We start from the raw sequence: 12,705 nt of genomic DNA on the forward strand, positions 1-12,705 counted from the left end.
GAAAGCTTGCCTAAAGAACGTTACGAGGATCACAGTAAATCTGAGAATGAGCCTACTCTCGAAGTCAATGTGCTTGGGGTTGGACTTAAAAATGTAGCTCGTGATTGCTTTCTAGATGTGATCATACAGGTTAGTATTCAATAACTGGGTACTTTTTTCTTTTTTCTTCTTTTGGACATCTTCTATTGGAATGTCGGTCACTTTTCTTTTAATTTTCTCTTATCTTTCTATGGTTGGCCTAACAATCTCTGTTTATTATGTGATAATCCAGTTCCTGCGGCACATAATAGAATTAGGAGAAAAATTAAAGAGTAGATCAATACCAGGTCGTGAGTACATTGATCAAGATGACAGTATTTGTCTGTGCCCTAAAGATAATGTTTTCTTATTTAGAAATGGAATCTGCAGATAAGCAAGGAGAAGCAGTAGATCCTACTTATTTTAGAAATGTTTTGATGGCCCATACAGGCAGGTTTAAGAAGGTTTCTACACAACCCACTTTTCACTATGATGAAACTAGCAGATCTTGATAGTGAGATGATAAGTAATTGTTTTATCCTAATATTTTTTTTTTCTCTGTTGCGCCCTTTCGTTTGTTTCTATATATCTTCTGTCAATATTTGGATTGGACCATCATCAAGAGATTGATATGTTGTATTGCCTATGCCGTTGAACCGAGGCATAAGAATCTTACCGACCCCTCCTTCACTCTATTGATGACCAAATTCCAGAACATAATTTTCCTTTTTCCTTTGTGTTTGTTAAAACTTCAAATGTTTCATGCTCAGTATGTTTTAAGCAATTGTTTGAATATTTAATGTTATTTTTTAATGACTCAGGATACTCTTAGGAATAGCTCCTTTGATGAGATTCTGAAGCTGGAGGAGCTCGATAGAGAAGCGACTTATCGTGAATGCGGAAAAGAGAAAAATATCTACCATGTTACTGTATTACTGAAGCTTTTTGTGGTTAAGTGTAGAGATTATTACTCATTTTTGTTAAAGACTTCAAAATTTATGTTGCTGATTGCGATTTGCTTTTATATAAATGAGAGAATATTCATTGCTGTCATAGTGTCATTCCCTTCCCATCTCAAGCTGTCAAAATTATTGCATAAAGCATTGAGCACGCTGGGGAGTAGATTTGTGACGTAAGCAGGTGAAGATATTATGGAGAATTTGTATTCTGGCTTCATCACCAAAGGCTCTTTCAATTATAAAACGTAAGAATTCAGGGGATCTACACCGGATAGTTTGCTGATAAACGGCCCCTTCTGGCCCATGGGCTGGATCCATCTATTTAAATTTTAGGCATTAGGCTTGATCATGGCGTTTTTCCCCCAAAAAAAAAAAAAAGAAAAAAGCAAAAGAAAGTAAAATAGCTACTACAAAAGAAGCCAATTAAGGGCGCGCCTCTGTCAAAGACTCTACTAGCAGCCTTGCCTTTCTGGCAAAAACAAAATTTATCCGCTTTTGTTTATTACAATTAAAAGTATAATAATATTAATCTAAAACAAAAGAGGAAAAAAAAAAAAAAAAGAGAAAGAAGAAGAAAAAACGGAAGCCCCTCTGATCACGATCTTTCTCTGTCTCTCTCCGCACTTGAAAAGAATTGAAATTCTTGAAACTGTTGGTACAATGAATTGTTTGGAGTTTAGTAAATTTAATTTTGAATTTTGATCAGTTCACAATCATGTGGTTTTCCTTTTGGAGATCCAGAGATCGATTGTCCTTGGATGAACTCAGGTTTTTTATTTTATTTTATTTCTCAATTTATGCTCTGTAAATTAGGGTTTTGTGTTGAGAAATTTAAATATGTTAGTGACGATAGTAAACTCGTCAGTTATTTTCTTTTGTCTGTGTGCAGATATTTGACTGATCAGCTGCAGAAAGTTCAAATCGTGAATGAGTTTAGTAAGGTGAGTTTTATATTTATTGCATTGTTATAGCTTAAGCTGCTTCTTCATTATTTCAATGTTCTAAAGTTGGGCATGTTTTGTGAAGGATTTTGTTATCGAGGCGCTGAGATCAATTGCTGAGTTATTGACATATGGCGACCAGCATAACCCTGCTTACTTCGAGTGAGGCTCCTCAATATCATTTGTGTTTGTCCATTTGATGATTATGTCTCGGTTTTTGGAAATTTCATATTATCAACTGGTATGCACTGTAGATTTTTTATGGAGAAGCAAGTGATGGGAGAGTTTGTTCGTATACTAAAAGTTAGCAGAACGCATGCTGTTTCGCTTCAATTGTTGCAAACACTGAGCATTATGATACAGAACTTAAAAAGTGAACACGCTATTTGTAAGTTTGGTATTTCGAGGGCGAATCTGTTTATGTCCTGACATTGTACTATGGATTGAATGAGTTTTGGTGTGGCATTTCTGCAGATTATCTATTTAGCAATGAACATATTAATTATTTGATAAGCTATTCATTTGACTTCCGAAATGAAGAGCTGTTGTCTTACTACATATCCTTTTTAAGGTTTGTTTACCTTTTTTCACTTATACTCTTTAAGTGGCATGCTGTTCATGAAGAATGATATATTTTTTTTAATTTATTGTGCTGATTGGCGTGTTACAATGGCATGTGTGGTGCTTTTGGAAGAGCAATAAGCGGAAAACTAAACAAGAATACAATTTCTCTGCTTGTGAAGACTCAGAATGTAAGTTCTCACCTCTTTTGTATATCGAATTGATTGCACCGTGAATTTAGTACTGTTTCTTGTTTGTTTATTTTCTCATTCAGATACTATTGCTAATTAATCAACAAAGGTCATATTTGCAGTTCTCGTCATCATGGTCTTCTTCCTAGGTTGTTTGGAGATGTGGTGTAATAATATTTTGATTACTTATCCTTTTCTTTTGATGTCAAGTGTTTAGAAAAAGTATTTTGGAAACTAACAGAAAAATGGATGAAGTAGAGTCTCAACATAATATCAAAGTTATTCAGTATGATTTTCTATCACTATGCTTTTTTTTTTTTTGGTGCTTTAGTTTTTTAGTATCCATTATACTAAATGGTACATATAGCAGCACTCTTGAACATCAATTGCCTTGTTGTTATGTTGGATACAGTTGTTGAGAAGTTTGTGAAAAAGGTTGTAGGTTGTCATATTTAGGTAAACATAGCTTCCAATAAATGCTTGGCTACAATGAATTAAATCATCATGTTAATTTCCTATTTGCTGTTTGGTACTCGTTGATGTTAGGTATTTACCTTGTTTATTTCTTTCTTTTGGCTTTGATAAAAAAAGTCTTGCTCTATCTCACTTCCCATTGTTTAATTTGTTTCCTTGTGTGATATTCTACATTTTCTGTACCTAGGATGAAGTAGTTTCTTTTCCACTATATTCTGAGGCAATTCGGTTTGCTTTCCATGAAGAGAGCATGGTTCGTATTGCAGTACGTACGCTAACACTTAATGTATATCATGGTGAGTGGTTTCTTTTCTGCTCACTTTTCCTTCTTATTTATTTTTCCCAAAGTGAAATTATATTTTGCTCGAGAAAATCTTAATTTCTGATGCCCTCTCCCTTTTCCAGTTGGAGATGATAATGTAAATAGATATATCACCAGTTCCCCGCATGCGGAATATTTTTCAAACTTGGTTTCATTTTTCCGGAAGCAGTGCATTGAGTTAAATAAATTAGTCTCAAGCACTCTAAAGTAAGAGCTAGAGTTTTTATTTTGTCTCAATAATAAGTTGGATATGCTTATCTTCTAAATACTATCATTTGGTTACTATGGCAGAAACCCTGACCCAAACTCAACCTCAACCATACTTGCTGCTGTGGATGAAATTGAAGACAATCTCTACTATTTTAGCGATGCTATTTCTGCTGGAATCCCTGATATTGGGAGGTTATTAACAGACAACTGTTTGCAGCTTTTGATACTTCCATTGCTTCTTCCATCTCTACGGATGGATAATGTGAATGTATGGAACTTGATTTTCTTTGGTTTTCTCTCATCTTGCCTTCTCCTTCTTCTTCTTTTGCTCCTGTTTCTCTTAGGATGCTCTAAGCAGTTGGGTAGTCTGCCTTTTCATTCATATATGTGCTAGACGTTCCACTCAACTAATGTTGGTTGTAAATCTAGGGAATAGAGATTGGTGCTGTCACGTCCCTATACCTACTCTGTTGCATCTTGCGCATAGTTAAAATCAAAGATTTGGCGAACACCATTGCTGCTGCTCTTTTTTGCCCACCAGAGGCCTACATTCCACATTTTGAAGCTAAACTCAATGGCTTTACATCTGGTCATGGCTTTACTCATGAAAGTCAACTACTAGATAATAATACTGCTGGGGAGGTGGATGGTGAATGTTTAAGAGTCACTGTTTCAGACATGGCTACTTCTTCACATGTTCATCATCAAGATCTGGTCACACAAAATGATTGTAATGGTTCTCATTTGGCTTTGAGGTAACATATCACTACTTATGATCAACTTCATATGGTCTCTCTTGTGTCTTTTTTAGTTATATCTTTGCTAGTGCTGTCATGGAGTATCCTTCCGTAATAGAACGATTCAAAATAGATATCACTCAAATTTTGTTCGTTAGTGTTTACCACATTTCTGGTTCTGTGTACCATCTTTAATTTATGCCTTTTGAGGTGCCCATAATAGTAAAGTTTGAAACTGGAAAAGAAAAGAGAGGTATCTGAGGGTTGTTTTGACTGATCTAGCATCAATGGGGAAACAGTTTGAGATCTAGTTCACCCGTTGCTATTCTTACTCGGAAAGCATTTCCCATCAGCATTTGCATCTTGGAGGAACCTCTGCTTTCAACCTCCTGCCCACTTACAAAACAAAAAGTAATTTGTGGCAGTGGATTTTGTTTATACTTCATGGCTGAACCCTGATATGCTTGATTGATTGAGTCAATGAGATACATGCTTGCTGAATTATTTGGTATCCTCTTAACACCTGAGCAAAAGGAGATGGGTGGGGAAGTTAGAGTTTCTCTGGTTGTTGGAACTTTGCAGAGAAATCTCTTTGTACCAAAAAGGATTTCACCTTTTTATTTCTAGAGATAATGATATGAAATTACTACTAGTCTTTCTTAAAGGAATATTTCTTTCCTCGTGCAACCTCTCTTTTGAACTCCTATCTTTTGTTATCATCCAGTTTTTGTGTCCAACTAGTATTCCTTATATTTTGTTGACTTCAATGTTTGTCTTCTGTTAACATTAAATGCATAATTCTTTTTTTTTTTTTTAATGTCTCCTGTGGACACAGGACTAACTGAAAGTCAATGATGTTGTTGGAGAACCATAATTTTTGCCATTTTCTTTGACAGGCTCTAGACACAACGTGCTTTCCAATACTTTTTTTCAGCTTTATTTCATTTTTTTAGATTTTTGCTTTGTTTTAGTGTTCCTTTCTCCCTCGCCCTTATTGCTTATTTATTTTTGTTGCCTTCATGTAGAGTGTTGTCTTTTATTAATGGGTCATATTATATTTTTGCATGTGGTATCTTGTATGACGTAATAGTGACACATTTAATGTGCAGGGAGGCTTTGCTTTGTTATATTACAACCGGGGATGATGTACAGGTGTTGGGCTCACTGAGTGTGCTGGCGACACTATTGCAGACAAAAGGTTATATCATTGGATTTTTTTGGCTTATTTCCCTGCTTTCAATTTTGTTTTCTGATAAATATTTGGTCCTCTAGAATTGGATGAGTCAATGCTAGATGCACTTGGCATTCTTCCCCAGCGTAAACAACATAAAAAACTCTTGCTGGTAAGTTGTCATGACGATTACTCAATTTTCATAACTGAGGGAATTTCCATATAGAATCTTAAGACAAATTTTGTATGCTTTAACAATGTAATTAATTTAACTCTCACGATAGTGAAATGATTATAAAGATTGCAAACATGTGAGAATTTCATGCGAAACTATGGCTCCTCTAATTCTGCAAAAATCTTGGGCACATGAAGGTATATGATCTTATAATAATACTTATCAGTCTTGCACTGTGAATATCAAGAGTCTAATATGCCAAATTTTCAATGTGCTAAGAGTTCTAGTGTTTTTTAGCCAAGTAATTGACAATAAGTTTTTTCACATATGAGCATATACTATGGGTCTTCATGTCCAAATATCAATATAATCATCATTGAATTTCTTGTTTTATAGACTTTAGAAAAAATGGGGTCTCACTGTTGAATGTTTATTTAGTTAAAATGTAATATTTTCTTTCTCCCCATATTTGATTCCTGCAGCAAGCTTTGGTCGGTGAGGGCTCTGATGAAGAACAACTTTTTTCTCGTGGAAGTAGTACTGTAAAGGATGGTACCAGTACCGAGCTTGACGGCTATCTACAAAGGTTGAAGGTGTGGATGTCTCTTACATTTTTCAGTCTGCTTATCTCTCTCTTTCCCCCATATCTCAGTGTCTCTTTCTTTGCCAACCATCCTGCAACTGCTCTTCCTTCTTTATCTATCATTTTAACTATTGTTTCTCATATGCAAAAGTTTCCATTATCAGGAGATTTTTCTCAATCTTATCTCATCTGACTTAATTGGATTCTGAAATTAGTCTGAGACTAGCTCAACCAGATATCGCTTGAGATCTTTTCAACTCTATTTCCTATATTAGTTTCAATATCTCTTCTTTTCAATATTTTCTCGCTAGAAATACAACTATGCAACAAAGTTTCGTGTGGAATATTTTTTTTGTGCATTGGCTGTTATAGCTGTACTATTTTGCTTACTAAATGGATAGTCTTATTTTAAATCCATACTGTATAATTTGCAAGCTTTATTTGGAAATAGCGAACTGGATCTCTTTAACTCTATTCATAAAGTTGGAGGCTTTAATTCACCTCGAGCCATGAAAATTAAAATAGTTTTCTAGGGGGTTCATGGTTTATATGCTCTACTCTTGTGCACTTTTTAGGTTGTTCAAATGTGTTCCTCTATGTTTCCTGTCTTTCTAAATAAGAAATGTCTCTCTTAACACATTTCTCTAGATTTTGTCCTTTATATGGTTAATGTAATTTTTTTAACCTGTAATTAACAGGAACAATATGGAGTGCTATGTTCTTTTCTGGAGCGGGGCACAAGCCCTCATGTAAATAGATGTCAGGTATACTTTTCACATTTGACTTAAGAGGAATAATCCTCTCAAAGGGACTGAACTTTGCCTTCTTAGTACAATCAAATTTGAGATGAAGAAGAGAAGTCGGGACAATAAGCATCCAGTTGTGCTTTAACAAATTGGTTTTGTCTCACTTTACTCATGAGAGGTTTATGTATTCCAATTTCTTTTAAGGTTGAAATTTTTAATTAATTATGTGAAATAACTCTCTAGGTACTCGATGCGTTGGTCAGTCTCTTTTGTCGATCAAATATATCTGCAGAAACATTGTGGGATGGTGGTTGGCTTTTGCGTCAGTTGCTCCCTTATAGTGAGGCTGAGTTTAATAGCCATCATCATGAATTGCTGAAGGTAAGCTATAATTGGGATATGCAAGAGGCTTGTAGAATCACATGGCATTTTCTGTATTCAGCTTAAGTTTGTTTAACATGTAAATACTAAGCTTTCTTGACAGCATTGAATGATGCTTGTTGATTGCAATCATTCAAGATTCTTGAACCAAAGGTCAGTGGTCAAGGTAAATTGACTAAATTACATAGGGAACCGTGAGAACGGAGGAACACAGAAGACTGTGTAATGATAATTAAGAGTGTCCTGAATCCTGCACTTATGTTGGACCACATTAGGACTAACACGATTAGAGTAGAATTTCCCAGATGGAAGAGATTATACCACCAGAAATGGAAAAGACAGTGAGAAAGAACCATGATTACTGATCTGGTTTCTTTTTTTGGCTATTAATTGATGCTATTGCACTCAATGGATTGCTTTGACACAAAATTCACATGCCAACCTATGTAGTCAGGGTAAAAACTTAGTTGAATGATCTTTTTTCTTTTTTTGGTTGGGGCTATTAATGGATGTTGTTGGATTCGATGGAGTGCTTTGACACGAAACTCACATGGCAACCGAAGTAGTCAGGATGAAATCTTAGTTGAATACAATTTGCCTTTTCTTATTGGGTGCATGAATGGATGGCAGAATTTAATTTTATTGTATATCAATTTTTATTTTCATAAGTTTTCTTTTTGAAGTACAACTAGAAATTCGTATTTGCCACAGATGTTGTTTACTGCTTGTGCACAGGGTTCATACAAGAACTGTACAAGTGCCCTTCTGCAAGAGATTAGAGGTGTTTGGCCTGATCTACTTATAACAGTACTCTGTGATGAGTGGAAAAAATGCAAAAGAGGTATGTTACTGGATTTGTACAACCTCAAATGCTGAGCTCTAGTCTCAAATGTTTCACTAATGAGGTTGACCAATGAAACTTGTAGTAATTGAGGCGTCATCTCCACGGAAAGACCCCAAGTGCATACTTTTGCCAGTTCAGAAATCCTTTTCTGAAGGTAGAACTAAACATCGTTTCATAAATTGTGGTTTCAAATTGAAGATTCTTGGAATAGACTTAGTTTTAGCTTAGTTTTAGCTTTTGTTATTTCTGTTGTGGTTAATATTTATGGTGGGGTTTGTTTAACAGCATTCATTTAATACATCTGTTGCATGTGCAGATGTTATTTCTGGTGAATCATCTTTTACTGCTGGTGATAGAATGTGCGAGTCGGTAAAGGTTTGTATATAATTTTAGTTTAATTAAAGCATAAGACATGGTAAATTTGTGATGTTAGAAAAATAATAATGTTTGACCTGTAAAATTGTAATCTAGCATTATATTCATCACTGCGCTTTACTTCTCTGCCATCATTGATATTTTATTGCATTTCTGTTTGCATGATAATTTTATAATCTTTCTCACCCTTTCCATTTTAGGTGTTTGTACTTCTTCTTCAGCTTCAAATGTTCTCCCTTGGTAGGGTTTTACCTGACCACCCTCCTATTTTTCCTCCATCAAATATCCCTGAAAATTCTCGAGCAAGAGCTGCTGGACTAGATATTTCTGGTCCCAAGCCAGGCACAGAACTAAGACTTGGTAAGTTTTCTATCTATCACTAGATAAATAAGTAGACATATATATATAGGGGCGGGGGTGGGGATGGCAAAATCCGGGTCCGGCTTTAACCTTCCCGGATCTGGACCTGGATACCATTTTCTTTTCCCGGACCCGGATTTTAACCCGGCTTTTTTCACCCGGGTCTGGGTTCAACCCGGAAAAATCCGGGTTTCCGGATTCCGGGTTTTGAACCCGGATCAATGAATCAGTATCAATTTCTAAAATTTTAAAAATAAAAAATTAATACATTTCCAGGCAATAACACATCCAGATTCCAGATTGTAAATCATTCATAAACAAAACAAATTTCTAAGCAATAAGCCAATAACACATCCACTAATTTAAATCCATAAATTTCAATGTTTCAAATAAAAAAATTAAATCACTTCAACGAGCTTGTGAGATGTGATGGTAGCGAACCGCGAACCCGAGGCTGCGACGGACGACGGTGGCGAATCGGATTGTTGTTTGGAGCTGCAAGAACCCAAGGCTGCGACGGTCGTGAACGAACCCGAGAGTACGAGTTGCGACGGTCGTGAACGAACCCGAGAGTACGAGTTGCGACGGAAGACGGTAGCAAGCCGCGAGCCCAAGCTTCTGAGTTCTGACGGTGGTGAATCGCGAAGGCTGCTGGCTGCAAGAAGCTAAGAACCGAAGCTTGACTGCTTGACTGCGAATTGCAAAGGCTGCCGGCTGCAAGAAGCTAAGAACCGAAGCTTGACTGCTTGACTGCGAATCGCGAAGGCTGCTGGCTGCAAGAAGCTAAGAACCGAAGCAAGTTGCGAATTGCGATTAGGGTTTTTTTTTTTGTTTGTATTTATATTAATCAATAAAATTAGTTAAAAAATAATATTAAAATAAGATATCCGGGTCCGGGTTCTGGATGTACGGGTTAACCTAAACCCGGCCCCGGATATATTTGGGTTATAAAAATTCATTCCGGACCCGGATTATTTTACACTCCAGTATGGGTTCAACCTAGCCTGGATTATCCGGGTCCGGGTAAATCTGCCATCCCTGGGGGGGGGGGGGGGGGATGGGAAAGGGTCTGACTTATTTTTGTGCAATTTGCCTTTATATTATGGCATAAACTATTCTTTAACTTGTTGAGAGATGATTTTTGTACTAGTCATGCAGTCAAGTATTTCATGGTCACTTGGTTGCTGCCATATGCAGTTGATGCTGTGCCTTGTAGGATTGCATTTGAGAGGGGAAAAGAACGACATTTTAGCCTTTTAGGTATCTCTCTGGGAACTTCCGGATGGATTGTTCTTGCTGAAGAATTGCCTGTGAATCGGCAGTTTGGGGTTGTTCGTGTTGCTGCACCATTGGCTGGCTCCAATGTATGTTTTTCCTTTCTTCTTCTTTATTGTTGGATTGTGAGCTCTACTTTTATAAATTTATGACCAGCGCATCATTGATGGCATAAATATTTGTGTTGTGCAGTTGGCATATATTTACTTACATAAATGCTTTTTCTTCTCCTTTCATTTTATATCTCATGCTACACTTGGATGCAAGAACATGTGAGCTCAATCAACGCATTTTTTAGAATTTGGGGGGGTGGGGAAGACCCATAAGTGTATTGTTATGATGTAAAATAGATAAGTTTTTAAATTTTTGTATGTTGGGGGAAATTTAGTATTTTCATTACTTTAGCTGTCTATGTTCCCACTTGTGTGTCTTGGAACCTTAGTATGATAATGATTTATCAAGCAGTTAAATCTATTCTTGTTTTCTGCATTCAGCCGAGAATTGATGAGAAGCATTCAAGATGGCTACACTTGCGAATCCGTCCATCAGCTTTACCCTTTATGGATCCTTCTAAATCTGGTGTCTACAATAAAGTCAAGTCAAAGGCTCTAGTTGATGGGAGATGGACCCTAGCATTTAGGGATGAAGAATCTTGCAAATCTGCTTTTTCAATGATTCTTGTGGAGATGAATTTACAATTCAACGAGGTGGAGAGAAGACTGAAGCCATTATTAGACCTCGAAAGAGATTCAGATTTTTCAAATCTTTCTCCACGTCCTCCTAAAGCTCTCTCTTCCAATACAACAGCTTCTAATTCATTATAATTTTCTAACAGGTTTGATTTTTCCATCATGTAATTTGTTTTATGATTGGGGTGGGAATATATTACTTGTCTTGTCACCCTTTTTAGATAGATGTATATACTGTAACCACAGATAATCTGAGAAATGTAGATTAGCACCCCGTAGTTAGTCACCATTCTTTGTATACTAGCTTTCCTTGGCCTGATTCATAAGTTTTATCAGCCATTTCCGTTCATTCTTTTAACACCTGAAACCTAGGCCTTTCCTTTTTAATTTTTGTAACCGTTGTACCGTCGTTGTATATTTGAGGCAATCACATAGTGAAAGTTTTTTGTGCATTTCTATTTTTCTTATTCATCTGTCTATCAATCTATGGCACAGCTTTGGGTTGTAAGAACTTGTGTAGATAGTCTTTGGTTCTTTGATGACTCTGATTGTGGGATGAGTTTTGCATGAGACCAGAAATATGATAATCGAATAGCTCATATCTGATTTAATACTTTAAAAGGAATATTTTTAAACGAAAAAGGACATTCTTTCCATCCATCCATAAATAGATTGTGAAACTCTCGTCTTTTTTTTTTAACTCATTAAGCATTAGATATTTACAACTGCTATGACAATAGATTATTATAATGATATTTACAATCAGATATATAATTGAGATTTACATTATTATATTTTTAATTGTATGAAGTACATATCCAAACAAATAACCTTCAGGGAGGAAGGGTGTCTCTACTCTACCTTGATATATAATTGGGATTTATATTATTATATTTTTAATTTTATGAAATACATGCCCAGACACAAAACATTCCTTCCTACACCACCCCCTATTTTGCAAAGGAGAAAGACGTTACAAATAATCTTTACACAATTATAGTTAATTAAGGGAGGTTGAGTTTATAGAAACTCGAACCATTGTCCTCATAATCATGCTTAACTTTAAGGGCAATGGTTCATCACTGGACTAAAGTCTAAGTGGCGCGAAACCCTCTTCTTTACAATCACATCTAAATCCTTTTTCCTTGGTGAGCATTATTTAGTACAATAATTTTAGCTGACGTTATAGTACATTAATATTCTTTAACTATGTAACCTTATGTTCATTTGAATAGATGGAATTGATTAATGAAATGAGATTTGATTGTTCAAATTTTGAAACAGTGAGGGCCTTGTTATCTATATAGACAAACCTTACGAGTCACCATTTTAAGCGGAAGAAAACAATTCAAATTTTAATTAAAACTTGTACGATTTCTTTTCTCCCAAATTGAATGATAATTGATGGCTCACTAATTGGAGCAAAAAGTAAGGGACCCAAGTGCTGTGTATATATATATCTAACGAAGAAAATGTGGCTTTGCAATGATGAAAGGCCAACTGAATAAACATTTCTTCAACATCTCTGCACGGTTTTTAAAATAATAGGCGAAGGTAGATTTGCAAGAAGATAACAATCATAGTCTAAGAATAATATAATTGTTAAATAATTGTATCGCTAATATTGCAAATAAAATTCACCTATCATTCCCCCATCATAGACCAGAAGCTTTTTTTCTAGTTTATTAGCAGG

The 12,705-nt window shown here is 35.7% G+C and overlaps 1 protein-coding gene across 2 annotated transcripts; it reads left to right on the forward strand.

Moving 5' to 3' along the window:
• The first annotated feature begins 1,532 nt into the window (after positions 1-1,532).
• LOC18054998 lies at positions 1,533-11,470 on the forward strand. Of its 2 annotated transcripts, none has more exons than XM_024177516.1 (21): positions 1,533-1,745; positions 1,867-1,918; positions 2,004-2,080; positions 2,173-2,306; positions 2,393-2,489; positions 2,613-2,670; positions 3,332-3,440; positions 3,550-3,673; positions 3,758-3,944; positions 4,106-4,431; positions 5,523-5,611; positions 5,686-5,756; positions 6,242-6,352; positions 7,041-7,106; positions 7,332-7,469; positions 8,181-8,310; positions 8,396-8,467; positions 8,630-8,688; positions 8,889-9,048; positions 10,246-10,412; positions 10,818-11,470. In XM_024177516.1, the coding sequence occupies exons 1-21, from the start codon at positions 1,693-1,695 to the stop codon at positions 11,145-11,147; spliced, it is 2,610 nt and encodes an 869-aa protein (XP_024033284.1). In that variant the 5' UTR covers positions 1,533-1,692; the 3' UTR covers positions 11,148-11,470. The 2 variants fall into 2 exon arrangements, with proteins under 2 accessions (XP_024033284.1, XP_006453228.1); XM_006453165.2 differs by having other exon boundaries at positions 8,205-8,310.
• The last annotated feature ends 1,235 nt before the right edge of the window (positions 11,471-12,705 follow it).

The sequence above is a fragment of the Citrus clementina genome, unplaced genomic scaffold (assembly GCF_000493195.1).
Source record: "Citrus clementina cultivar Clemenules unplaced genomic scaffold, Citrus_clementina_v1.0 scaffold_1, whole genome shotgun sequence".
Classification (NCBI taxonomy): Eukaryota; Viridiplantae; Streptophyta; class Magnoliopsida; order Sapindales; family Rutaceae; genus Citrus; species Citrus x clementina.